Source organism: Melanerpes formicivorus, unplaced genomic scaffold, assembly GCF_026170545.1.
Source record: "Melanerpes formicivorus ecotype bairdi unplaced genomic scaffold, bMelFor1.0.p_v2 SCAF_102, whole genome shotgun sequence".
NCBI classification, from domain to species: domain Eukaryota; kingdom Metazoa; phylum Chordata; class Aves; order Piciformes; family Picidae; genus Melanerpes; species Melanerpes formicivorus.
The window spans coordinates 600,395-617,900 of NW_027142454.1; the positions used below are offsets into that span (position 1 = coordinate 600,395).

Sequence of the window (17,506 nt, forward strand, 5' to 3'; positions counted from 1 at the left end):
AACTGGATGTGAGCCAACAGTGTGAGCTTGCATTGACCAGAAGGTCAATGGCAGCCTGGAGAGAGGGGATCCTGCCCCTCTGCTCTGCTGAGACCTCACCTGCAGTCCAGCACTGGGGCCCTCAACAAAGGAATGACCTGGACGTGATGGAGGGGGTCCAGAGGAGGGTCACAGAGATGATCAGAGGGGTGGAGCACCTCTCTTATGAGGACAGGATGAGGGAGTTCAGCTTGGGGAAGAGAAGGCTCCAGGAAGACCTAACAGCACTTCCAGTACCTGAAGGGGGCTACGAGAAGTCTGCAGAGGGACTGTTTCCAAAGGCTTGCAGTGATAGGACCAGGGGCAGTGGTTTGAAATGAGAGCAGAGCAGATTCAGATTGCATGCTAGGAATAAGTTCTACATGATGTGGTTGATGGAAAATTGCAGCAGGCTGCTCAGGGAGGTAGTTGAGGCCCCATCCCTGGAGATATTCAAGGTGAAGGGCAACCTGATTTGGTGGTGGTGTGCCCAGGTGGCCAAGAAGACCAATGACATTCTGGCCTGGATCAGAAATAGTGTGGCCAGAAGGAGCAGGGAAGTCATTCTGCCTTTTAGTCAGCCCTGGTCAGGCCACACCTTGAGTCCTGTGTCCAGTTCTGGACCCCTCAGTTTACAAAGGGCATTGAGACTCTTGAACCTGTCCAGAGAAGGGCAACAAAGCTGGGGAGGAGTCTGGAGCACAGCCCTGTGAGGAGAGGCTGAGGGAGCTGGGGTTGCTTAGCCTGGAGAGGAGAAGGCTCAGGGCAGACTTCTTGCTGTCTGCAACTCCCTGAAGGGAGGTTGTAGCCAGGTGGGGGTTGGTCTCTTCTCCCAGGCACCCAGCATCAGAACAAGAGGACACAGTCTCAAGCTGTGCCAGGGGAGGTTTAGGCTGGAGGTGAGGAGAAAGTTCTTCCCAGAGAGAGTTGTTGGCCATTGGGATGTGCTGCCCAGGGAGGTGGTGGAGTCCCCATTCCTGGAGGTGTTCAAGAGGGGATTGGATGTGGCACTTGGTGCCATGGTTTAGTAGCCATGAGGTGTTGGGTGACAGGTTGGCCTTGATGATCTCTCAGGTCTCTTCCAACCTTATTGATTCTATGATTCTATGAATTCTATGATTCTGTCCCTGCTGCCTGCAGAGGAGATTGGACTGGATGACCTTTGAGGTGCAACCCAAACCCTTCTATGATTCTGTGTTGTTGGTGAAGTCTTTGCAGTGATTCTGGACCTCACACCTCCATGTTCTCTTCTCATCACACAGCCCAGCTACGGAGGGGAGTCAGGTCCTCCAGGTCGCAGCTCTCTGGACAGCGTGGAGATGGCCTATGCTCGTCAGGTGAGTGGAGCTCAGACAACAGGGTTGAATGTTGTCTTCTGGCAGAGAGAGAGAAGAAAGATCTGGGAGTGTAAAGTGTCAGAAGGTCTGCTAAAAAAACATAGAAATGTTTTACCCTCCTCTCCCCCCACCCCTATTTAGGTAAGTTAAGCCTTTAAAGTGAAATGCCTGGAGTTAAAATGCAATTGGAAAGCACAGGGATTTAGTCTGATTGTTAGGAGTGTGCTCCTAAACCTGCCTCTCACTGGATTTCCTTGTCAAAAGGAGATCCTGAACTCCACTGTGGAAGTAATTTAATAATTTCATTTAAGGGGGATGGAGCACTGGAACAGGCTGCCCAAAGAGATGATGGAGTCTCCCATCTCTGGAGAGATTCCAGACCTGCCTGGATGTGTTCCTATGTGACCTTCTCTACGTGAATCAGAGAATTGTTTAGGGTGGAAAACACCTCTAAGGTCATCAAGTCCAACTATTTAACTAACACCACTCTGGCCATTAGACCATGTCCCCAGGTGCCATGTCCACACATTTCTTGAACACCCCCAGCCATGGTGACTCCACCACCTCCGTGGGCAGCCTCTGCCAATCCCTGACCACTCTTGTAGCAAAGAGAATTTTCCTAGTCTCCAACCTAAGCCTCCCCTGGCACAATTTCAGGCCATTTCCTCTCCTTCTGTCCCCTCAGACTAGGGAGAAGAGACCAACCCCAACTCACTGCAACCTCCTTTCAGGGAGTTGTAGAAAGCAATGAGGTCTCCCCTCAGCTTCCTCTACTCCAAGCTAAACAACTCCAGTTCCCTCAGCTGATCCTCACCAGCCCTGTTCTCTAGACACTTCCCCAGCTTTGTTACCCTTCTCTGGATCTGCTCCAGCCCCTCAATGTCCTCCTTCTAGTGAGGGGCCCAAAACTCAACTCAGGATTCAAGGTGCAGCCTCACCAGTGCCCAGTACAGGGGCGCAACCACTTCCCTGGTCCTGATGGCCACATTATTGCTGTTCCAGGCCAGGAGGTCTGGCACAAGTGGCACTCACCCCAAGGTGGAAGCCCCAAGCTGGTGTCCACAGCTTGCTCCTAGCTGCCACCACCTGCATCCTCCCAGATCACCCATTTCAGGGGGGGGTGTCCCACCCAGCTCACCTGAGGATGTGCTGCTTACCGATTGTAGCTGATAGCACCAGGTACAACACAGTTGTCCAGAAGATGGCCACCAAGGTGCCAACTGAAACCCCTTCTGATGAAGACTTTGTGTTCCCTTTATTCTCAGATGTGGAGGATTGTTCATGTTGATGTCTTAGTCACTTTGCTGCTGTGCACACACAGGAAGTCTTAATCCTGACGGTTGTCAAAGTCTATCCCATTTTAATGGCCTCACTTCTGTGCTGCTTTAGTGCCTCAGCTAGGCATTAATAATGTCTGCCAGCATTAGACTCCTTCTGAAAGTGTTGAGGGAAAACTGATAAACCTTCCCACACCCAATTTGTTACTTTTGTTGTTGGAGATGATCTGTTTATCAGCACCACTGGAAACAAAACGGAAGGGAAGGGCTTGAGTTTTCCAAAGGGAAATGTGTGAGGGGAGGCAGACAAAGCCTTGCCTAATTTGCACACAATTACTGTTATTGTCTGCCTTGGCTCAGGCTTTCCTGAGCCAGGGAGCAGCTCTTGCATCTGCTTTTCTCTGTCTGCCTCCAGTTGTGGTAACTGTGAAAGAATGAATCACAGAGTAATGTGCATGGTTGTGCTGGTGCCTTGGACGCTTCGTTTAGTGGTTGTTAACAGTACGCTAATTGGCTTCCTATCTGCTGTGCTGTACCTGCAGTTAAGGGGCTCATAGCATAATTACCAAGCTGAGTGGTGTGGTTGGTAAGACTGAAGGGCAGGATGCCATCCAGAGGGACCTGGAAGGGCTGGGGGGGTGGCTGAGCAGAATCTCAATAAAGCCAAGTGCAAGCCCTGCACCCAGGTAGGGGCAGTCTTCAGTATCAGCACGGGCTGGGGGATGATGGGATGGAGAACAGCCCTGCAGAGAAGGACTTGGGGAGGAGCTGTCTAGAAGGGCCTGTGGTGATAGGCAGTGGTTTGAAAGTGGAGCAGAGGAGATTTAGTTTGGACATTATGAGGAAGTCCTTCACAAAGAGGCACTGGAACAGGTTGCTCAGGGCTGTGGTGGAGGCCCCATCCCTGGAGCCATTTGAGATCAGACTCGATGTGGCATTGGGCAGCCTGCTCTGCCTTCAGGGGGTTTGGACAAGATGCCCTTTGAGGGTTCCTTCCAACCCAATGCAATCTGTGACTCTGTAATTAGGAAGAATATCTTCCTAATGTCTAATCCAAATCCAGTTTCTCCTAGTTTGAAGCCACCACCCCTCCCCCATCACTCCATGCCTTGGTGAAGAGTCCCTCTCCAGCTTTCCTGTAGCCCCCCTTCAAATAAGTTGACTGATGTGGAGTGAGGCAGAAGAGGCTTTCTGGTGATGCTCTCTTCTTGGATCCTGGTTCAGATTTTGCTGCTGTGGCTGGGGAGGAGGAAGAGGAGTGCTGGGATCTGTATAGTGTTACATTGTGCTTCCTCTCAATGTCTTTCAGATTTACAGCTACAATGAGAAGATAGTGAATGGACATCTGCAGCCTAACCTGGTGGACCTTTGTGCTGCTGTGGTAGAACTGGATGATAAGGTACCAGCAGTGGGTTAACAAAGGGAAATGCCTTTAATCTGGTTTGATTAACAGCCTGCTGACATTGGTGGAGAACTACTGCCATTGTCAATGAAAACCCCACAAAGCCAGTCCTGGAATCTTCTCTGCAGCAGCAGGGTCCATCTGTGATGAACTTGGCCATGGTGTGAATCTCTTAAAACAGAGAGGAAGAAAAGATTTCACCGTGGTGCCCCATCATGAGCCCCATCAGGGAGAAATTACCTCTTTTAGTTTTAAAGGCTTCTGTTGTGTTTGGTCTTCAGAATCTGCTTTCCTAATACCCTTTGAATGTGTTTAGCTGCAGGTGGAAGGGCCTTCAGTTAGATTCTGCTAGTGAAGTAGGCTTCCACAGCAAAGAGTAAAGCCCCTAGGACTGACTTTAAAGCAGTCATCTGCCTGCCTTTCCTTTGGTCCCCCCCTTCCCCTCCCACTCATTTAATTGTGTTAGCTTGATCCACCACAGAATCAAATGTACAAACCTTTGAGAAGTGCTTGGAGGAGAGTAACTGCAGGAGAGTCATGAAAACACTGTGCAAATGGGGCGAGCAAAAAGCTGCTCAGAAGCTGAGGGGTGATCTGAATTGCAGCTGTGCCTCTTGGCTTCAGACACTTCTGTTCATTTTGCTGGGGCCAGTGTGGTGATTGAGCTGCTTTGAAGCACCAAGATCAAACACCTGCCCTTGCTGGAGCTAACAGTGCTGTTCCTGCTTAGTGTTTCACTGTTTCAGCAGGGATCCTCCAGTCCTGGAGACACAGGTACTGTCTCATCCTTAGCAATCAGCAGACCTGGGTGGCTTTCAGCATGGTTTTTCAGACCTGAGTCTTTGCCCAAGGGATCCTTTAGCTATTTCTCATCACAGCAGCCAGAGCAATTGCTTATAGAGTCATAGAACAGCCTCATGGAATTGTTTAGGGTAGAAAAGCCCTTCCAGATCATCAAGTCAAGCTGTTGACACAGCACTAGCAGGTCACCACTAAACTGTGGCACTCAGCACCACATCTCCATGGTTTTTCAAACTCTCCAGGGGTGGGGCCTCCACCACTGCTCTGAGCAGACTGTTCCAGGCCTTGGCAACCCTTCTGGGGAAGAAATTGTTTCTTGTGTGCAACCTAAACCTCTCTTGGCCCAACTTGAGGCTGATTCCCCTTGTCCTTTTGCTTGTTCCTTGGGAGAAGAGACCAACCTCTGCCTCACTCCAACCTCTCAGGGAGTTGAAGAGAGCAATGAGGTCTCCCCTCAGCCTCCTTTTCTCCAGGCTAAGCAACCCCAGTTCCCTTAGCTGCTTCTCACAAGACTTGTGCTCTAGACTCGCTGCATGGATAGAGAGCTGCAGACATGGTGGTGTTTGTTGGGTGGGAAGTGGGGAAGGAATCGGAGCACCGAGTCCTTGGCCTAGCACTGAAAATCATCGTTGATCCTGGGTGACAGTTGCAGGTCCAATACTTGCAGCCACCTTCTTGCCCAAGAATTCTGCAGAGAAGCCCGGATTCTGCAGAAATTCTGCAGGACAGAAGGGATTTCCCCTTCTGCATGACAGCATCCAGTATCTCCATGCCAATACCTCCCAGGGGAATCCAACCAGACAATAACTCTGGTGGTTCTACGCTGTTCTTCAGCAGCCAAACATCACACAAGACTGAGCAAGGTTGGTTTGCTCAGCTCTCTTCTAATTGCTTTTGCCTGGCTTGGTTTGTTTACAGAACATCTCTGAGATGTGGGCCATGGTGAAACAAATGACTGATGTTACCCTGGTCCCTGCTAGCGATGCCCTGAAGGTCCGGACCAACATGGAGGTGCGCATGGAGTTTGTGAGGCAGGCTCTGAACTACCTGGAGCAAAGGTAAGGGGGCTGCTTTGGGAAGCCCGCTTCCATTTATCAGAGTTCCCTCCTGATAAGCCAGGATGACTTTGTAATGCACACAAACTTATTACCAAGTCAGCTACCTCTTCCACCTTCAGATGTGTCAGTTCTGCAGGGCTCAGAGCAGCCACTTGAGGGAAAAAAAAGCTCTTTTAGTTCAAAACTCTTCTGGTTGAAAAGACCTGGGATCCATAGGGAGGTTGTTTAGAAGATGCAAAGACCTTTTATTCTTTCTTCTGTGCTGCCCTTATCACTCAGACAGATCTGGAATAGCTATGTGAGGATCTTTCACTTGTGGAAAGAGTCCTGTTTCCTCTCTGCCGAAAGAGAATGGCCCCTTTTCCAGACTCCCTTTCTGCCTGTTGTCAGGAGCTAGTGCTGGGAGGACATGAGGACAGCACTGGGGACAAACCTGGTGCAGTGAGTCAGGTTCTGATTGTGCCATTTGTACACTTCAATTTTGTAAATTTTCATAGTATCATTCAGGGTTGGAAGGGACCACAAGGATCATCTAGTTCCAACCCCCCTGCCATGGGCAGGGACACCCCACACTAGATCAGGCTGCCCAGAGCCTCATCCAGCCTGGGCTTAAACACCTCCAGGGACGGCACCCCAACCACCTCCCTGGACAACCCATTCCAGGGCTTCACCACTCTCATGGGGAAGAACCTCCTCCTCACCTCCAGCCTGAATCTCCCCACCTCCAGCTTCATTCCATTCCCCCCAGTCCTATCCCTACCTGAGATCCTGAGAAGTCCCTCTCCAGCCTTCCTGTAGGCCCCCTTCAGATACTGGAAGGCCACAATTAGGTCACCTGGGAGCCTTCTCTTCTCCAGACTGAACAGCCCCAACTCCTTCAGTCTGTCCTCACAGGAGAGGAGCTCCAGCCTTCTGATCATCCTTGTGGCCCTTCTCTGGACACCTTCCAGCCCCTCCAGATCCCTCTTGTAATAGGGGCTCCAGAACTGGAGGCAGTACTCCAGGTGGGGTCTCACCACGGCTGAGCAGAGGGGGAGGATCACCTCCCTTGACCTGCTGGCCACACTTCTCCTGATGCAGCCCAGGATCTGATTGGCTTTGCGGGCTGCAAGTGCACACTGAGAGCTCATGGTGAGCTTCTTGTTCACCAGCAAAGATTGAAGGTGTTGATGCTGAGACATCTAGCAATGATTTTCAGACCCTATCAGGGAGTATCAGGGCAATGGAAGCTCCTTGTCCAGGGAAACAGTTGGAAAATGTCAAGCTCTGGAGCAGCCCAAAGTTTAGCAGGGTATGATGAGGCAGGGACTCTTTATCTGAAAGGAGGTTGCAGTGAGGTAGTGGTTGGTCTCTTCTTAGTATCAGGTGATAGAACAAGAGGAAATGGCCTGAAATTGTGCCAGGGCAGGCTGAGCTTGGATATCAGGAAAAATTTCTTGGCTGCAAGAGTGGTCAGGGATTGGAACAGCCTGAGCAGGGAGGTGGTGGACTCCTTGAGGTGTTTGAGAAAGGTGTGGCCATGGCACTTGGGGCCATGGATTGATGTCCATGGTGGGGTTGGGTTGCTGGTTGGACTGGATGACCTTAGAGCCTTGAGCAGCTAAGTCTAGTTGAGAGGTGTCCCTGCCTGTGGCAGGCAGGTTGGAGTAGATGATCTCTGAGGGTCCCTTCCAATCTAAGCCATTCTAGGATTCCTTCTGGTTAAATCCATGGTCCTTAGGCTTGTATTTTTCCACAGGGCTGAGAGGAGAGGCAAGCAGATCTGTGGGGATCTTTAGTGACAGGATTCAGAGCCCAAGCACCAGGATGAAAAGGCTTTTTGCCAGTTATCTAATTGAGTTTGACTTAGGAGAACGTAATGAGAGGACCCTCATAATAGAGACCTGAACCTGGAGCAGGCCACCACACACTGCAAAGGTGGTGTCTCTTGAGGCTGGTGAACACAAAATTCTTCTTGCTGATTTGACAGAATGTTTGGGCCTCGTTTTGTTGCGATGCTGGTGAGGGCACCTCAAGGTGATTTGCTTGAAGTGGCTAATTGAGTCAGATCTGGAAGGCCCTGGGTGTTTCTGCAGCCAGTCTGTTTCAAGCTGCACAAGTTTTGCTTTGCTTCTGTTTGGTTTTTTTTTCCCAGTTACAAAAATTACACCTTTGTGACAGTCTTTGGCAACTTGCACCAGGCTCAGCTGGGCGGAGTCCCTGGCACCTACCAACTCGTCCGCAGCTTCCTCAACATCAAACTCCCTGCACCTGTCCCTGGACTCCAGGTATGTCCATCGCTTTCATCACCTAGGAGCTTCAACAAGTGCCAGGTCCTGCACCTGGGTCACAGCAACCCCCAAGCAGTGCTCCAGGCTTGGGGCAGTGTAGCTGGAAAGCTGCTGGCAGAAAGGGACCTGAAGGTGCTAAGGGAGAAGCAGCTGAATAGGAGCCAGCAGTGTGCCCAGGTGGCCAAGAGAGCCAAAGGCATCCTGGCTGGGGTTAGAAATGCTGTGTGCAGCAGGAGCAGGGAGGGGATTGTCCCCTAGGACTCAGCTCTGGTGAGACCACACCTGGAGTGTTGTATCCAGTGTTGGGCACCTCGACACAAGAGAGATGTGGAGGTGCTGGAGCCAGGGCAGAACAGGGCAAGGAAGCTGTGAAGGGCCTGGAGAATAAATCTTATGAAGAGCCACTGAAGGAGCTGGGGCTGGTTAGTGTGAAACAGAGGAGGCTGAGGGGAGACCTCCTCACTCTCTACAGCTACCTCAAAGGAAGTTGTGGAGAGGCTGATGCTGATCTCTCCTCCCAGAGCTGAAATGTGGGCAAGCAGAAGAGACTCATCTGCTACTACAAGGATGTGGAGGACAAAGACCTCCCTCAGAGCTTCAACTTTGCTGCTAGGGTGTGGAGGATAAAAACCTCAACAGCTCTGCTTCTGTTACACAAAGGGAAAGTTTTCACCTAAAGCAGTGTGTGGGTATAAGGGCAAAAATAAGCAGTGAGGTAGATGGTAAAGAAAATGAATTGAAATGTGCTGCTTTTTCAACCCCAAATGTGATTGCTACTCTCTTTTTCAGGATGGTGAGGTGGAAGGCCATCCTGTCTGGGCTCTGATTTACTACTGCATGCGCTGTGGAGATTTGACTGCAGCCATGCATGTGGTGAAACGGGCCCAGCACCAGCTGGGAGAGTTCAAAACCTGGTTCCAGGAGTACATGCACAGTAAAGATAAAAGGTAATGGGGAAGTAGGAAGGATCTTTGAGGGGGTGGGAATTGCTCTGGAGTAGTGAAGTGGCTTGGTCAGGTCTCTTCTGGTGGTGATGGCTGCCCCTGTGTTTATAATCACCTACCTTAATTACATGGAAGAGGCTTGCATGTTGTACTTTGTGGCTTTGAAGTCTAGAAATCTCTATAAAGAAAGAGTTCAGAGAATCCCAGCATGATGAGGGTTTGGAAGGGACATCTGGAGATCATTCAGTCCAGCCCCTCTGCTAAAGCAGGGCACTCACAGCAGCCTGCCCAGGATCACAGTGGCCAGGTAGGACTGGAATCACTCCAGACAAGGAGACTCCACAAACTCTCTGGGCAGCCTCCAGCACCCACACACCAAACAAATTTCTCCTCGTGCTCAAGTAGAACTTCCTGGGTTCCAGTTTGTGTTCACTGCCCCTGTGCTGTCCCTGTGCACCACCGACAAGAGTCTGGCCAAATCCTCTTGCCCCCCAGCCTTTAGCTCTTGCTGATCATTGATTAGATCCCTTCTGGGGCTGCTCTTCTCCAGGCTCAACAGCCCCAGGGCTCTCAGCCTTTGCTCCTCACAAAGATGCTTCAGGCCCCTGTTTTAAACAGCTCTAGTTTGAAAATATGCAAACATTTCCATTCCAAAAAGAATGCAGTGGTGCAGCTTTGCTTTTTCACCCTGGGATCTGCCCTCTATGGCCATAAGATCCCACATCAAATAGAGCAGATTTAGTCCACTGTCCTGAATCCTCTGTCCCTTTATTTCCCCAGTCACTGATTTTAGTTGAATTTCCTTTGGGGAACAATTTCATCTACCCTTCTCTCCATAAGAATGTGCCACAGTGAAAGCAATCAGTGTTTGCTAGAGGCCTTTAGAGTCATGTGTTCACTCTCACATCTTCCCACTGCTTGTTCTCCTCTTCCAGTCTTTACTGTCCACGACTCAGTAGAGGCCACAGGTCAAACAACTGATGATGTGCTTGCAAGCAGCTCAGTTAGTGCATCTCAAGGTGTTCTGTGAGCTCTGCTGTGGTGGTTTGTCTTTATCTTTTTACTTGCAATGAATTTCAAACAAGCACATGGTCACCTCTTGAACTGTGACCCACCAGTGTGCTCAGGTGGCCAAGGAGGCCAACAGCACCCTGGCTTGGATCAGCAATAGTGTGGCCAGCAGGGGTAGAGCAGGGATTGCCCTCATGTCCTGGGCACTGGTGAGGCCACACCTCAAATACTGGGTCACTCACTCCAAGAAGGACATTGAGGTGCTGGAGCAGGTCCAGAGAAGGGCAATGACGTTGGTGAAGGGTCTGGAGAATAGAGCTGGTGAGGAGCAGCTGAGGGAACTGGGGCTGTTCAGCCTGGAAAGAAAGAAACTGAGGGGATATCTCATTGCTCTCTGCAACTCCCTGAAAGGAGGTTGGAGCCAGGTGAGGGTCAATCTGTTCTCCCAAGGGACAACTGGCAGGACAAGGGGAAATGATCTCAAGTTGCCCCAGGGAAGGTTTAGGTTGGACATGAACAATTTATTCCCTGAAAGGGTTTTCAAGGCTGGAACAGGCTACCCAGGCAAGTGGTTGAATCATCACCCCTGGAGCAGTTTCAAAGCCATGTAGATGTGGTGCTGAGGGCCATGTTTGAGTGGTGACCTGGCAGTGCTGGGTTAATGGTTGGTCTCAATTATCTTAAAGGCTTTTTCCAGCCTAAACAATTCTGTGATTCAGTAGCTTTGCTTCCCTCAGGGGGATGGCACCATGCACAGCTACTGGCTGAAACTGGGGGAAACCAGAGGGCCCAGGTGGAAGCCCCATCCCTGGAAGTTTTTAAGGCCAGGCTGGATGTGGCTCTGGGCAGCTTGATCTAGTGGAGGGTGTCCCTGCCTATGGCAGGGGGTTTGGAACTGACAATTCTGTGATTCATTGATCCTCATCTCCTAAGACCTGCTCTCCAAACACCTCACCAGCTTCATTGCCTTGGTGGTAAAGATGAAAGTGTCTCTCCTAATAGACTTCATGTTACATTCACCTGCTCATTTGTTAGTGACTAACCCAGACCTCCAAAGACTCTGTGAGCTCCCTGTATCTGCAATGATGAGGTGGCAGAGTCAGGCACAGCCAGCATGGATTTAGGAGGGACAGGTCCTGCCTGACCAACCTGATCTCCTTCTATGTCCAGGTGACTGCCTGGTGGATGTGGGGCAGGCTGTGGATGTGGTCTACCTGGACTTCAGCAAGGCCTTCTCAAACCTATTCTATTCTGTTCTGTTCGGTTCGGTTCTGTTCTGTTCTGCTCTGCTCTGCTCTGCTCTGCTCTGCTCTGTTCTGCTCTGCTCTGTTCCTGCTGAACCTGCAGTCTTTTTTTTCCTGTTCAGGCTGTCTCCTGCCACTGAAAACAAGCTGAGGCTGCACTACAGACGGGCTCTGAGGAACAACACAGACCCCTATAAGAGGGCTGTCTACTGCATCATCGGCCGCTGCGATGTCACCGACAACCAGAGCGAGGTCGCCGATAAGACAGAGGATTACCTTTGGATCAAAGTAGGTGGTGGCTGCTTGGGCCTTGTGCTGAGTGGGATGTGGGGCTCGTTCTCAGAGCGTTGGGTGTTGGTGGTTTTGTTAATGGGGTTAAATTTCTGCACTGCTCTGCTAACCTCCCTGCTTCTTGGTTGGGTGTGTTTAGCATCAGTGCCTGTGGCTTGACCTTGGAGATAGGGAAGAGAGGGAAAGCAGAGTCCCATCTGGGGATACTTGCCTTTTAAAAGGCTCACAGTTTTCATCTGACACTGATCTTTGTCAGCTGTTTTTGCTGCAGTGAGGATCCTTGGTGTTTTCCTTCTGGCTGAAATGTTGGTGGCAGCTAGCAGAAGATGCTCTCAGTCATAGAATCATGGAATTGTTAGGGCTGGAAGGGACCTCAAGGCTCAGCCAGTTCCAACCCCCTGCCATGGGCAGGGACACCTCACACTACAGCAGGTTGCTCACAGCCACATCCAGCCTGGCCTTCAAAACCTCCGGGGATGAGGCTTCCACCACTTCCCTGGGCAACCTGAGTCAGTCTCTCACCACCCTCCTGGGGAAGAACTTCTTCCTCACACCAATCTGAATCCCCCCACTTCTAATTTTGCTCCATCTCCCCCAGTTCTATCACTCCCTTACACCCTAAAAAGTCCCTCCCCAGCTTTCTTGTGGCTCTCTTCAGATACTGGAAGGTCACAATAAGGTCTCCTTGCAGCCTTCTCTTCTGCAGCCCCAACTCCTTCTGTCTGTCCTCACAAGGAAGGTGCTCCAGCCCTCTGCTCATCCTTGTGGCCCTTCTCTATATTCCAAAGTCCTCGTGGTTGATATTGATCAGTACCCATTTCTCTCCCTTTTATCAGCAAGAGGGAGTAGAGTGATGTGTTTGTAAAGACTGAATAAAAGAACTACTGCTCTTCCTTATTGATTAGTGATTCATCAGACTGCCAGTGTCACAGCTGGAAGGTGTGGACAGATACAGAAGGACCCCTGGGTTATACCTGCCTGGATTTTTGCTGTTGCTACAGCAGAGATATTTTGCCTTCCAACAGTTTGGACCTGATGTGCTGCCTAGAGACAGTTTCTAGTCGGTCAAATCTTAGGGGAGACTTCAGATAGAACAGATACCTTCTGAGTGCATCCCTTGTGCAAGGTTAACTTGAAATACTTGTGCTGCTTCTTTTGGGTGTGTTTTTCAGCTGAACCAAGTCTGTTTTGATGACAGCAGTGCAAGTTCCCCCCAAGACCGACTAACGTTGTCCCAGTTCCAGAAGCAGCTGCTGGAAGACTATGGTAAGAAATCACAGCAAGGTGTGGCCTCTGCTTTTCTGCTTTGAGCATTTTCCAGCTGTTAACTGCACAAACCCCAGGCTCCCCAGAAAATTCTGTAGCTCTCCACTAGTGCCAGGTTGGAAAAGACCTTTGAGATCATCAAGTCCAACCTCTCACCCAACACCATCTAATCAACTAAACCATGGCACCAAGCACCCCAGCCAGCCTCCTCTTAAACACCTCCAGTGATGGTGACTCCACCACCTCCCTGGGCAGCACATCCCAATGCTCAATCATAGTATCATAGAATCAGTCAGGGTTGGAAGGGACCACAAGGATCATCTAGTTCCAACCCCCCTGCCATGGGCAGGGACACCCCACACTAGATCAGGCTGCCCAGAGCCTCATCCAGCCTGGGCTTAAACACCTCCAGGGACGGGGCCTTGACCACCTCCCTGGACAACCCATTCCAGGGCTTCACCACTCTCATGGTGAAGAACTTCCTCCTCACATCCAGCCTGAATCTCCCCACCTCCAGCTTTATTCCATTCCCCCTAGTCCTATCACTACCTGAGATCCTGAGAAGTCCTTCCCCAGCCTTCCTGTAGCCCCCTTCAGATACTGGAAGGCTACAATGAGGTCACCTGGGAGCCTTCTCTTCTCCAGACTGAACAGCCCCAACTCCTTCAGTCTGTCCTCACAGGAGAGGTGCTCCAGCCCTCTGCTCATCCTTGTGGCCCTTCTCTGGACACCTTCCAGCACGTCCAGATCCCTCTTGTAATAGGGGCTCCAGAACTGGAGGCAGTACTCCAGGTGGGGTCTCCCCAGAGCTGAGTAGTGGGGGAGAATCACCTCCCTTGCCCTGCTGGCCACACTTCTCCTGATGCAGCCCAGGATCTGATTAGCTTTGCAGGCTGCAATTGCACACTGAGAGCTCCTGTTGAGCTTCTTGTCCACCAGCATCCCCAAGGCTCTCTCCTCAGGGCTGCTTTCCAGCCAGTCCCTGCCCAGCCTGGATTTGTGCCTGGGATTGCCTTGACCCAGACACAGGACCCTGCCCTTGGTCTTGTTGAACCTCCTGAGGTTGGCTTGTGCCCACCTCTCCAGCCTGCCCAGGTCCCTCTGCATGGCCTCCCTTCCCTCCAGCCTGTCTGCTGCACCACACAGCTTGGTGTCATCAGCAAACTTGCTGAGGGTGCACTCAATGCCACTGTCCATGGCACCCACAAAGATGTTGAACAAGCCTGGTCCCAGGACTGATCCCTGAGGGACTCTGCTTGTCCCTGGCCTCCACTGGGACATGGAGCCATTGACAGCCACTCTTTGGGTGTGGCCATCAAGCCAGTTCCTTATCCATCTAGTGGTCCACCCATCAAACCCATGTGTCACCAGTTTGGAGACCAGGATGTGGTGTGGGACAGTGTCGAAGGCTTTGCTCAGGTCCAGGCCAACGACATCAGTTGCTTGCCCCTCATCTATGAATGTTGTCACCTGCTCATAGAAGGCAACCAGGTTGGTCAGGCAGGATTTGCCCCTGGTGAAGCCATGCTGACTGTTCCCAATCACCTCTTCACTATTCTTCTGAGCCAGCAGTGCCTCCAGGAGGATCTGTTCCATGATCTTTCCGGGCACAGAGGTGAGACTGACTGGCCTGGAGTTCCCTGGTTCCTCCTTCTTACCCTTTTTGGAAATGGGGGCAATGTTTCCCCTTTTCCAGTCTGTGGGGACTGCCCCAGACTGCCAGGACTTTTGGAATATAATAGAGAGGGGTTTAGCAACCTCCTCTGCCAATTCTCTCAGTACCTGTGGGTGTATCCCCTCAGGTCCCATGGACTTGAACACTTTCAGGTTCTTCAGGTGATCACCAACCTGATCTTCACTTACAATGGGCAGTTCTTCCTCGCGGTCCCTGGCATTGTCTTCCATGACTCCAGGAGTGTGGCCAGAGGCCCTTGCAGTGAAGACTGAGGTAAAGAAGTTATTGTGCACCTCAGCCTTTTCCACATCACTTGTGACCAGTTCACCAGTTTCCTTTCTGAGGGGGCCCACACCTTCCCTAGTCTTCTTCTTCCCTAGTCTTCAGGAGTCTCCCCTGAGCCTCCTCTTCTCCAGGCTAAGCAACCCCAGCTCCCTCAGCCTCTCCTCATAGATGCGATGAATGAATCCTATGTGTTCCCAGCAGTCCAGAGAGGGAACATTCACCTATGGTCATAGAAGGGTTTCAGTTGGAAGGGACCTCAGAGATCATCTACTCCAACCTCCCAGCCATGGGCAGGGATCAACTAGGCTCAGTTGTTCAAGACCTCATCCAGTTTGCCCTTGAACACCTCCAGGGTTGGGACATGGACCTTGCCTTGATGGGCAACCTATTTCAGAGTCTCACCATCCTCGTACTGAAGAACTTCTTCCTAAGATCCAGTCTACCCCTGCTGTCCCTCAGGTTAAAACCATTCCCCTTTGTCCTGTCCCTAGACACCCTTATGAAAAATCCCTCTTCAGCTTTCCTGCAGATTCCCTTCAGGAACTGGAGGTCTCTAAGGTGTGCAAGGTGATGGTTTGTTGCCTGATCAAGAGGTCCATGGACCAATACATAAAGGGTGGCTACCTTGAAGATGGAGACTCCCCTTTTACATGGAGTCCCATGGAAAAGACAAGGGGTGATGGGGACAAGTTCTTGCTGGGGAGATTCCCATTGGACTCCAGAAGAAAATGTTTCCTTATGAGCACAGGCAGACATTGGAATCATCTCCCAAGGGAAACAATTTTCAGACTCAGCTTGCCAGGGTGCTGGGCCAGCTCATTGCAACTCCATCATCACCCAGAAGGCTTGGCCCAGATGATTCTTGGGGTGTCTTCCAACCTGGCATTCAGTGCTTTTGTGTGGTGATGGTTTGTTGCCTGACAAGAACCTATTGGACCAACTTGATTCTCTTTCCCTTCTTGAATCTGTCTTCATGCTGTGCTCTGTGACAATTAAATGAGCCACTGCTGTGGGGTTGGATGTCCCCTTGCCTCTAGCAATGAGCTGTGACAGGAAGCAGCTGCACTCACCCGTTGCTGACTGCAAAATCATTTTCACTTACCTTCTGTCTTTATGTTGAGGTTCAGTGTTTGTTTGTTTGTTTGTTTTTTCCAGGTGAATCCCATTTTGCAGTGAACCAGCAGCCATTCCTCTACTTCCAAGTGCTGTTCCTGACAGCTCAGTTTGAAGCTGCCATTGCTTTTCTCTTCCGGACGGAGCGCCTGCGGTGTCACGCTGTTCATGTGGCCTTGGTCCTGTTCGAGTTAAAATTGCTCCTGAAATCTTCTGGGCAGAGTGCACAGCTGTGTGAGTCCTGCAGGTTTGGCTTTACAGTGAAAGGGCATTTTCTGAGCCTTCAGAGGACCTGTGGTGGGTTGGAGTTTCCCATTCACATTAACTAAGCAATGACCAGCTCAGTTGGAAGCAAATGGAAGCTGTATTTACAGAACAAAAACTACACTCTACAATGGGATGCAATGAATATGTACAAAATATGCAGTATTTACAATATTATACAGGTGTTTACAATCAGAAAATAACATGGAAACTCCCCTGTCCCCCCCTCCAAATCCCCCTCCTTTCCCCTGTAATAGAAGAAAAAGGAGATGGAAGGAATGTTAGTTCAAAGAAGCAATGTTAGTGCTCTTATCTGTTTCTCAAGGCCAGCCAGAAGTGATTATGTTCTCCCCAGCAAAGCAGTTTAGGAAAGATGTTGAGTTGCTGGAAGGTGTCCAGAGAAGGGCAACAAAGTTGGGGAGGGGTCTGGAGCACAGCCCTGTGAGGAGAGGCTGAGGGAGCTGGGGTTGCTTAGCCTGGAGAAGAGGAGGCTCAGGGGAGACCTTCTTGCTGTCTCCAACTCCCTGCAGGGAGGTTGTAGCCAGGTGGGGGTTGGTCTCTTCTCCCAGGCAACCAGCACCAGAACAAGAGGACACAGTCTCAAGCTGTGCCAGGGGAGGTTTAGGCTGGAGGTTAGGAAGAAGTTCTTCCCAGCAAGAGAGATTGGCCATTGGGATGTGCTGCCCAGGGAGGTGGTGGAGTCACCATCACTGGAGGTGTTTAGGAAGAGACTGGATGAGGCACTTGGTGCCATAGTTTAGTTGATTAGATGGTGTTGGGTGAGAGGTTGGACTTGATGAGCTCAAAGGTCTTTTCCAACCTGGTTAATTCTATTTCTATTTCTATTCTATCTCCAACCTCCCTGGGCAACCTCTTCCAGTGTTCCACCATCCTCATGGGGCAGAACTTGTTCTTAACCATCCAGTCTGAATCTCCCCTTGTGGTTGGATGTTGGTTCATTGTTTTAGATGCATTAGTAGCATCGTGGCTCTGACTAGTTTGAGGGTAAGATCAGAGCTCTGTTTGCTAGCATTAGACCCTCTGACAGTGTTGTTTGGGATGTTGCAGTAAGCCATGAAGCTGGAGACCCTCCTGGGCTGAGGCGCCTGAATTTTGTGCGGCTTTTGATGCTTTACACGCGGAAGTTTGAGTCGACCGATCCGAGGGAAGCCCTGCAGTATTTTTACTTTCTTAGGTAGGAGCTGATAACAGGATATCTCTAGAGTTTGTCTTTGTTATTCCTGCTTAAT

General features: G+C 50.7%; 1 protein-coding gene across 2 annotated transcripts in view; it reads left to right on the forward strand.

Annotated features, from left to right (window-relative positions):
• The window catches only part of NUP93 (nucleoporin 93), a 131,545-nt gene that overhangs the window by 93,220 nt on the left and 20,819 nt on the right, over window positions 1-17,506 (forward strand). For both annotated transcript variants that reach the window (XM_068166541.1, XM_068166542.1), the window contains 9 exons: window positions 1,281-1,355; window positions 3,942-4,031; window positions 5,754-5,893; window positions 8,028-8,160; window positions 8,953-9,110; window positions 11,485-11,650; window positions 12,826-12,919; window positions 16,035-16,226; window positions 17,325-17,451. In XM_068166541.1, the coding sequence (XP_068022642.1) occupies window positions 1,281-1,355; window positions 3,942-4,031; window positions 5,754-5,893; window positions 8,028-8,160; window positions 8,953-9,110; window positions 11,485-11,650; window positions 12,826-12,919; window positions 16,035-16,226; window positions 17,325-17,451 (1,175 nt within the window). The remainder of the gene's footprint in view (window positions 1-1,280; window positions 1,356-3,941; window positions 4,032-5,753; window positions 5,894-8,027; window positions 8,161-8,952; window positions 9,111-11,484; window positions 11,651-12,825; window positions 12,920-16,034; window positions 16,227-17,324; window positions 17,452-17,506) is intronic.